We start from the raw sequence: 9,679 nt of genomic DNA, 5'->3' as shown, positions 1-9,679 counted from the left end.
TCCTGACTGCTTGTCCTCTGCCCTGTCACTCGAGTGCTGAGCAGGAGGCTGTGCAAGGCCCCTCCCTGGCTGTGGGAAGAGCACCAAGCCAGCAGCTCTCATTCCTGGCTGTCACCCTGCTCCCTACTCTGCAATCCATCTGGCAAAGCCAAATCCAGGTACTTCTGACACGGCTGAGGCATTGCTGGAGAGGTGACATGGAGGGACCTCCCCGTGTTTGGTCTGTGCAGCACTGCTCCCTCCTCACGGGCAGGGCCCGGGCTGGGAGCCAAGGAGCCTCTTGGCAGCACCACGCCGGGAATCTGGCACCCAGCTCAAGTGGGGTCGAGAGGGTCCTTCCCTCCAGGAGCACCACAGGCCCCTCTGTGCGAGCCCATCCTCCTGGCAGAGCTGTGGGAGCATCCCTGCCATGCTTCCCACCCAGCCAGACCCGCTACTCCCAGAGAAAGCTGCCCCAGCAGCACGGTCTGAACGGCCCAAGGGATGGACACCACCACACAGAAGTGGAAGTTACAGCTTCTCCCCTCCCAGTAGGACAGGTGAGGAATTCAGGAGCACAGGGAAGGGCTTGGCCTGTGCTTGGAGCATGTCTGGAACAGGGCCAGGAGCTCCCAGGCTCCCTGGGCACCACAGGACCCTCCCAGCCCATCAGCATCTGCAGCAGAGGAAGGTTGTTCTCAGCAACACTGCTCTGACAGCCCGACTCCATGCCCTCCAAAGCATGTAGTGGCTCTTCCCAGAGGGTTTCACAAGCCAGGAACCAGCCAGGACAGGACCAGTCCCAGAGAGGCTTCCTAAGAGCAGCCTTGTGCTCCCTCCCCCAGCAAGTGGCACTGAGCTCGTCCCTGCCTGCAGCTCCTGGTGAGCTGGGAGGGACTCTGTGCACAGGGAGCAGCAGGGCAGTGTCAGCCACATCCCCCTCCCTCAGCTCCACCCAGGAATCCTGCCAGCACCACACAGGAGGGGCACTGCAGAAAGAATCCCTCTCCCCCTCCAGAGCATTTCTGCCCGTTGTTTAAGGAACTGTGGGAAGAGGAAGGAGCTGGCGGCAGGCAGAGCTCAGCCACCACCCATTCCAGGCTGGGCAGGACACACGTCCATCCAGAGGCCTCTTTATATGCCTGAGTGAGGGCACAGCACTGCCTGTGATGATCCAAGACACCTGTCATCTCCTGATCCAAAATCTGCCAGGAATCCGATGACAGCTTATGACACACTAGACTAGTTCCATGGTTCAAATACAGCGCTGGCCAGAGCTGCACATTTCAGAAACAGCCCCAAAGATAGATTTTTATATATATGTGCTGCATCTAATCAGCTGGGCCTCTGCGGGCTCTTCAAGCACAAGACAAAACAAGATTCAACCTGCTCACCGCAGTGCTGCTTCCTGGGTGTGGGACACAAGGATGCTTTGGCATTTTCCACGTGAGGATCTCAAAGCGTAACTCGAATTATTCCCCCCTCTTCCCTGTCCCCTGATCCTTCTGACAGCCTGAGGATGTGGAATTAGGATGAGGAGTTGTGTGAAGCTGTGCTGTGAACAGACTGCAGACCTCTCCCAGCTGATGGCAGCTCAGCCCACCCCAGTGGGTCCAGAATCCCACCATCCCCCTGGTGCAAAGGGAGCAGGACTCTGCTATGAATCCCACGGGAACGATCCAGAGCAAGAGCAAGGACAAGCAGAGGTCCTCCTGAGAGCCAAGGGGAGGGATCCAGATGCCAACAAGGACTGGTACCAAATGGTTCCTGAGTGTCCAAGCTGGCTCCCCGGGCCAGGCCAGGTTTGCCTCAGCTGGGACATGGCCACACATCCCTCCCCCACGGTGCTGTGGAGCAGCATTACAGCACTCTCAGCACTTCTTCCACTCGGAAGCCTGTTCCTCCCCCTCCCCAGCCTCTCCTCTATGAGCAAAGCCAAGACAAACAGATCTTTGTGTGCACCTCGTGCATCAATGTCAGGTCAGCCCTGGGCACAGCTCTGTCTGTGGCTCTCTGGAGCCAGGATGAGCATGGAACACCAGGAGCTGGCTGGGAACCAGTCAGTCCATCACAAACCAGTGGCTCTGGGCTCTCTCCTCACTCCAGCCCTGGCAATGACAGAGCACTTACTTCACAGGCAGCGACTGCCAGAGCTGTGGCACTGAGATCACTCCATGTAAGAGAAACAAACCCTCCAGAGCCCCAGGCCTGCTCCCTCCTTCCCTGCACACAGCTGGGGAGAGGCACCAGCAGCAGCTTCTGGCTCCTGGCTCCAGGAAGGGCATTAAAAGCAGCACACCCAGACCACGGTTTCACTCGGAACTGAACATTTCCTGCTATCACTTTTTTTTTTTCAGACCTAATGTTCTTTAAATGACATTTTGATGTTCAACAGTAACAGTGGCTAAAAATACTGGCGAGCAAGCCCCTTACCTCCAGCACAGGGTAATGCTCCGGTGATGGATTTGCAGGCATCGCTTCCAGAACACTTTGGCACTCCTGAGAAATGGCATCGATGGAGTCCAGCACCGGGTTCATTATGGCAGGGAACTGGAAAGGGGGAAGGAGGGATGTGAGGTGCCTGCTTGCTGCTCTTTCAATACCACTGGGAGGAAACTGGTCCCAGTCTCTCTGAGCTGGGCAATTCCTCACTCATTCCCAGAGCAGGGCGATGGTAACCTGCTCCTGCCTGCAGAAAAAGGAGGAAGAGAAGGAAACAGGCCAGAGGAAGGAACTGCTCTTTTCATGGTTGAAAACTGGCAATTTTAACTCCTGTTAAACTGGAGGAAGGGAGGAGATGAAACCCCATTCCCAGGCAGCTGGGAGATGGTGGCCACAGGAGGGATCTCCCAAAAGATCCCTGTGAGACCTGCTGTCCCACATGAGGGTTATCTCCCCAAAGTTATCCCCCACATCTCCATCCCACGACCACCTGCACCTTCAGGATCTTCTCCTTGACACCAGCCACCAGGACCTTGGTGCTCCGAGGGACTTTTGTGTTGGTCAGCAAGATCCTCAGAGTGGGCACCCTGGAAGCAACAGGAGGCAGAGAATCCCAGAGCGCTTTGGATTGGAAGGGACCTTAAAGCTCATCTCATTCCAACCCCCTGCCACGGGCAGGGAACATCTCCTGGCCTCTTTCCTTCCCAGTCCCCAAGGCTACAGCTTGTTCTGCCTCAAAAGGCCTCTTTGAGCAAGAACCCAAGTTAAGGAGTCCCATTCATTTTACAAAACTTCAGCAGGTGCTTCAATGCTGGCTGGGTTCAGGCTGGTTCCTCCTGGAAACAAGGAACAACTGTACTAGAGCTATAAATAGGACTGTCATGTATTTACTGAAATCCATGTTTTTCAAGCAAATTTTTTCCTTTGAAATACTCTCTACAAGGGTAGCCAGCAGTGGCCATTAACTGCTAATAGAGAAATTTCATGCACTGTGAAAGATTTTAATGGAGTTAGATTATACTTCTCTGGCAGGAGGCACACACAGGACCCGGATTTCTCTCTGCCAATGTGTTTTCCCACCACCAGGTAAGCACAAAGTTCTCCCTCCCCACAATGTCATTTGCTGCCAGGATGCTGCCCATAATGCCATGAAATTAATATTGATCCTTTGTGCTCTGTTCATCTAATGTCAGATAATGACCAAACATTTCATTGTCCCCATCCACCCCAACAACTGAGGCTGCCCACAATCAAAATGGGGCTGCAGAGCCCTTCCCACATTCCAGCCATCTCCCATCATCCTCATATCCTCCAACACCCACCCAGAGCCTCTCTGACATGTTCCACCCACCGTGTGTGAGGGTTATTTTTAAACTCCAGTATTACCTCTTTAATGGTGTGATTTTTCCTGCTTGGTATCTCAGGGCTCCACCTAAAGTAAAATACATGTATTGTCTCAGTGCAGAGCGAGCTGAGAGATAACACAGAAGGTCTTTCATCTTCAGAACCTCACCCAGAGCCTGTGACAGTAATTGCAAGAAACACCAGCTAAATGAACCATGTTCTCCAGCAGCACGGCCCTGCTTCACCTTAATGAGAGGGTCTGGCTGGACGTGCTTAACCCAAGGCCTTTCCCTTTGCTCTCCTCTCCTCCAGGATCACATCAAATAATTTTTTGAAAAGGCAAAGAGTTTGGTCAGCATGAAATCTTTCCTGAAAAAAACCAGAACCCAGCAGCGATTCCCCACAGCAGAGCCAAGCACGTGGGGTTCCAGGGACTGAACGTGTGCACTGGGTGTCAGCAGCTATCCTGCAGCGTGGAATTTCGTTGTCCAGAAGGAATGTCTCACTTGGCTCCTACCCTCACAGAGGCACTGCGATTAGGTCTCATTAGAAAGATTATTAACAGCCTCCAAGGACACTTTCAAAACACTGGGAAGTCGCTGCTAATTGAAACTAAATGACAGCTGTCCAACTGCATTTTCCCCTGCATTATCCCTGGGACAGGATTAGGTTTCTTTGTTCACTGCAGAATGTTTAAGTATCAGTTATTTGCAGCGAGGTCTCTGCCTCGTGGCACCTGCCTGGGGGGGGACAGAGCTCTGGTGTTCCTGCAGCCTGTTCCCAACATTCCAGTTGGCTCCAGGCCCAGCTCACAGACGGGGCAAACTGAGGCAGGGAAGGATTCCCTGTGCTCAGGCCAAAAGCAGGGACCTGAATTTGGGAGTTTCTGCCTGGGAAGCAGCAAACACACCTACCCCAGGTGCCAACAGCATTATCCACACCCGACGGATTGCCATGGATCACCCGCTCCCCTCGGAAGGCCCAGCTGTTAATCAGTGTCAGCTCTTCTTCTGTCCACCTGGAAGGCAAGGAAATGACTCCAACACAAACCACTCCAAACCAGTGGAGGGAGCAGATTCAGGAGGAAGATTCCAGCCCTGACCTGGTAAAGATCAGATTTCATGGAATTCAAGTCCCGACTCATCCCCACCTCACCAAACATGGTGTGTTAACCACACACTGGAAAGGCTGGGGGAGTTGGGATTGTTCAGTCTTGGGGTCACCTAATTCCAGTGCCTGACAGGGCTACAAGAAACATGGAGAGAGACTATTTACAAGGGCCTGGAATGACAGGACAACAGGGAATGGCTTAAAGTTGACAGAGATTGACAGGTTTAGATTGGATACTAGGAAAGAATTCTTCCCTGTGAGGGTGGTGCTCCATCTCTGCCCTTTTTTCCTTTCTTACAGCTCTAATTTGGCAAACAAGACTCTCCCTATATTAGTTTTCTTTCTGTCTTCTATTTGTTTCTGAGTTCTTCCTAGAACTCTGTCTTCAAGGTGTTTTTTCCAGGTAGGTGGGGTTGTGTGGGCAAAGTTATTAACACCTCCTCCTTTTTAAACTGCTAAAATTAAACCACAGCAGCTGTCACCTTTAACCCATGTACCTCACCCCAAACCATCAAACCAACAGCGGCAGCCTGTGATTTATGGGGCTGATCATAAACAGCCCAGTTCAAAATATGGAAAGATAATGGATGAAAGAGGTAAACCAGTTTTTCTACTTTATCACATACACTATGCCTTTTGAGAACAATTTTCTCATTATTGTCAATTTTGGCTTTAAAAAATATTTAGGAACAAACTACCATGCTCCAGTAGTTTTCCATGATTTTGTACCCATCTGCTGAGTTTTATTTTAACACAGATATTTCTGAAGCACTTCAAAGTAGCTCATTAATATCCTTAAAGCTTTGGAAATGACTTCTTTATCAGCAGTAAACTTCCAGGAAAATGCTACATGTGACATATAAGTATCACTGTCTTGTTAAATGAGACCCATTAATTTTTATCTGGAGCAACACTACTTTCTGATTTTCAGACACTTAATGGTATCTAATTTTATTTTGCTTTTTAATTCTAAGTACTTCATCCTGCCTTTTCCTTATTTGTAAGATGTGTAGGATATCAACGCACTTCAAAGGTTTGTGGTGAGAACAAATAATTCTGAGATTATGAGATGTTCATACAGCATTGCAGACCTTACCACGTTCTACCAAAACTGGATCCAAAAAGCATTTTCCCACAATAATGCCATATTTATTTTAATAACTAAGCTGTTCCTTGTGTTTCCTTATCCATAGAGAAGAAATTGACACAAAAAGTTGTCCAAAAGCACAAACAACTTATCATAATCATGGAATCATGGAATTCTTTGGGTTGGAAGGATCATTAAAGCCCATCCAGTTCAACCCCTGCCATGGGCAGGGACACCTTCCACTAGCCCAGGCTGCTCCAAGCCCCATCCAACCTGGGCTTGGACACTTCCAGGGATCCAGGGGCAGCCACAGCTTCTCTGGGCACCCTGTGCCAGGGCCTCACCCCCTCCCATAGAGGAATTCCCAATAGCCCATCTCATCCTGCTCTCAGTCTGAGCACAAAAACACACACCTCTGACCCTGCCTGCACACCACAAGTCCATTCGATGGGTATTCCACGCTGGAGCAGAGGCACAAATCCACATTTTGGAAAAGCCTCACAGCATCCTGCAAGGCAAGGCAGAAACTCCAAGAGCCACCTGCTATCCAGAAACCATTTCACTTCACTCCCACTTCCCTGGGCCTCAGCTGAATGTCTTTATCCATGTCCACACACCTTGCATTCCACCTGCCAGGATTTAATCTGGGAGCACTCAGCAAACAGCTCACACCTCCAGCCTCAGGAACTGGAGCGCTGTAAACCACTTGTTTCTAATCCTCTTTGAGAGGCTGCGATTCCTCCCGACACAGGAGCCTCTCTATCCTGCTGTTCTTTTCTTGCCATGGGAAGCCAAACCCTTCTGAAGTCTGACACCCCCATCTCTCTGCACAGCAGCTGGAAGGCAGGAATTATGCTGGATCCATGCTGAAGCCACGGAGGGCGAGCAGGGAATGAAGATATCCTCACTGCTCTTTCATTTCCCAATTTGGGAGATTTTCTGGAGCACAGGGGGCAAAGTGCTCCCAACAAGAAGCTGTTTCTGGGTCAGGCTGCAAATTCTGGTTCAGAGGCAGAACACAGAACCACCCCCCTTGCTGTCTCACTCTCAGCCCCACATAAAAACCCACACAACAGAGGTTGTGCCCCTCCAGCTTTGATTTTTAACAGCTTCAAACAGCCTCCTCTCACACAGGGCACAGCACCCCAGGCTTCCAAAGGTGAACTGCAAGGGTAGAAGGAAAGAAACTCTCTTTCACCAGGTACTGATAAAAGGGAAAGACAGGCAGGAGATCAGGAGGAAATGTAGCACATGCAGAAATAAGTTCACAGGAGATGCAAAAAAACCCCAGAAAGGATCCTCGAGGACTCAAAGCAAAACCCGTAAGATGCTCAGAGACAGAGGAAACTGAGGTTGAAAAATTTCAGTGTGTTCTACTCCATTGAAAAAATAAAGCTTTTTCCCCCTTTTTCAGGTTTCTTTATCTGACACTAGACAAGGGAAACAGGAGGAGTTTTACAAAGTCTCTGGGACAGGGCTGGAAACACTGGGCAGGGACAGAAGATGGGCTCAGGGTGTCACTTGTGGTCACAGCCAAAAGAGACCAGGAGAGGTGGCAGTGCCAGAATGTGTGCAGGTAAAAGGAAAGGTGGGGCACAGGGAGCAGAGCTCTGCATCCCAGGCTGGAATTCCTTACCTGGCTGTGGATTCTCCCTCCTGCAGCGGGCAGGAGATGGCTCCACACACCATGAGCAGGGCTGCAGCCAGACACACAGCATAGGCAGCGCTGGATCCCAGCCCTGCTCCTGTGGGCAGCTCCGACCACACCACGATATCCACGCTGGGCACATCCCTGGAACACAGACACACAGGGACTGACACAACCACCCCGGATTCCACCTCCAGACAACATTAAAAAGGCAAAGGAGGCCGATTAGGACTGATCTCAGGGAAAGCTGGGTGAAAACTGGCAACGTCAGCACATGCATCTGACACACAGGGGCTTCAGGAGGGCTCACTCCCAAATTTGAGCAGCCTGGCCAAGCCATTGTGCTGGAATAAAGCCTTCCTGAATTGGATCCATGATTGGCACAGCTTGTCAGGCTGCTAGCAGGGGCACCTGGTAACTAAATACCTGAGCAGCACCACAAAGAGCCCCTTCAGAGATTGTAAACTGGATTTTAAACGTATTTCGGAACAAAGTGTAAACATCCCAAATCTGGAATTGCACAGCCACGTCCCACTGGAGCAACAGGCTGGTGGAGAAGATGGAACATGGACATATCCACGTCCCTTTGCTCCACTGAACACACCTGGGTTGTGTCACAGACCCCAAAACCAAACCCAGGAGCTTTTCAGTGCTGCTGAGTGACAGTCTCAGTGCCACCCTGAGACTGCAGGGAAACCACAACCCAGCTGCATGTCCCAGTTCTTTAGTCTTTGATTTCTTGGATGAGAATACAGAAGTTGGGCTCTGCTTTGGTTTCTGACACTGCCCTGAGCACCCATCCAGTCACACCGAGATCATGAACGGTGCTGGGCTAAGCTGGGAACTGGAACAGCCCCAAGTTCTCACAGTTTTAGGGAGATCCAGCCCATAAAGAGATCAGACTTAGTTCAGACAACAAATTCACAGCTTATTTCTGTTTTTCCAGCCTAAGCCAGGATGACACGAGCTGCCTGCTGGAGGGAAGGGTGTCTGTGTTGTGACTGTGTTGTGGCATGAACTGCTCCGGTTTCAGCCCTCAAAACTAAATGAGAGCAGAGACTCCCAGCTCACCTGCCTGGGGCACCCACCCACCACCAAAATTTTGGGGCAGGAGGAGAGCCTTACCCATACTTAGCAGAAATAGCCAGGCACATATACAGGAAGGCAAGAGTAGCAAGGCTCTCTGGAGCTGAGGCTCCAGCAGCAATTCCAGCAAACTCCCTCAGTGCATCCAGCTGTTCTATGCTGGGGGACTTGGACTCATCAAAGTCAGCTATGGAAGCAAGCAGGGGAGAGTTTAAACACTTAGAAACCAGGGAATTGTTACACTGAGAGCAGTATTTACAACAAAACCTTCTGTTACAGTAGGCAGAAACAGCTGGAGCCAATTTCAGGTTCTACCTGAGGATTTGTGATAAAGTAAAAGGAACATCTTCACCAGCCATTCTGAAATCCCAGTGTTTCCCTGCCTACACCTCCCAGTGCATCCATCCATAATCGCTACGGAAAACTCGGCAGGTCACAAACTCTTCATCAAAGAATGTGGATTTTGGAACTGGGATATCCTGGGCCTCCAGCCAGCACAAGGTGCTGCAGAAATTCTAGTGAGGGCTGGTGTGGGACAGACAGGCAGGAAAACAGGCACTGTATTCCTGACTTCCCCAGGAGCCCCCAGCTCTGAGCAGCTTCAGGAAGGCTCCTGTTTGGCCCCCACCAGTAACACACTGGGATGTGGACCCAGGCTGGCTCCTGTCTGTGTCACAGCAGCACGGGAACAAGTCCCTGGAACCCCAAACAGAAGGGAACAGGGCCACACACGGACACCTGAGCATCAGCAGGGTCACAAGGGGGACGTAAGTAACTGAGAAATGCAGGGACAGGCCAGTGAAACGCACATTGAGCGGGGTCAGAGACACCGGGTTCTGAAACACTGCAGGGGGGACAAATAACCCCCTGCAGGGTCACCCCCACGGGGGTTCTGCAAGGTCACCTCATGCGGGGAGCAGAAGGCACCGAGCAGTGCCGAGAGCCCCTCACTCCGCCGGGGCAGCGGCTCCCCCCCCTCGGCC

General features: G+C 51.3%; 2 protein-coding genes across 2 annotated transcripts in view; one reads left to right on the top strand and one right to left on the bottom strand.

Annotated features, from left to right (window-relative positions):
• MVK (mevalonate kinase) overlaps nucleotides 1-9,101 on the bottom strand; it is an 11,307-nt gene extending 2,206 nt beyond the window's left edge. Inside the window, exons 1-7 of the mRNA XM_017734696.1 lie at nucleotides 9,084-9,101; nucleotides 8,736-9,007; nucleotides 7,599-7,754; nucleotides 4,680-4,783; nucleotides 3,808-3,853; nucleotides 2,918-3,008; nucleotides 2,413-2,529 (exon numbers count right to left, since the gene is read on the bottom strand). Coding sequence (XP_017590185.1) covers nucleotides 2,413-2,529; nucleotides 2,918-3,008; nucleotides 3,808-3,853; nucleotides 4,680-4,783; nucleotides 7,599-7,754; nucleotides 8,736-9,007; nucleotides 9,084-9,101 — 804 coding nt within the window. The remainder of the gene's footprint in view (nucleotides 1-2,412; nucleotides 2,530-2,917; nucleotides 3,009-3,807; nucleotides 3,854-4,679; nucleotides 4,784-7,598; nucleotides 7,755-8,735; nucleotides 9,008-9,083) is intronic.
• The window catches only part of MMAB (methylmalonic aciduria (cobalamin deficiency) cblB type), a 66,640-nt gene that overhangs the window by 52,000 nt on the left and 4,961 nt on the right, over nucleotides 1-9,679 (top strand). The gene's annotated exons all lie outside the window — the stretch shown is intronic.

This window comes from Corvus brachyrhynchos, unplaced genomic scaffold (genome assembly GCF_000691975.1).
Source record: "Corvus brachyrhynchos isolate BGI_N302 unplaced genomic scaffold, ASM69197v1 scaffold114, whole genome shotgun sequence".
Lineage (NCBI taxonomy): Eukaryota > Metazoa > Chordata > Aves > Passeriformes > Corvidae > Corvus > Corvus brachyrhynchos.
This window is presented reverse-complemented; position numbering and strand designations above follow the sequence as displayed.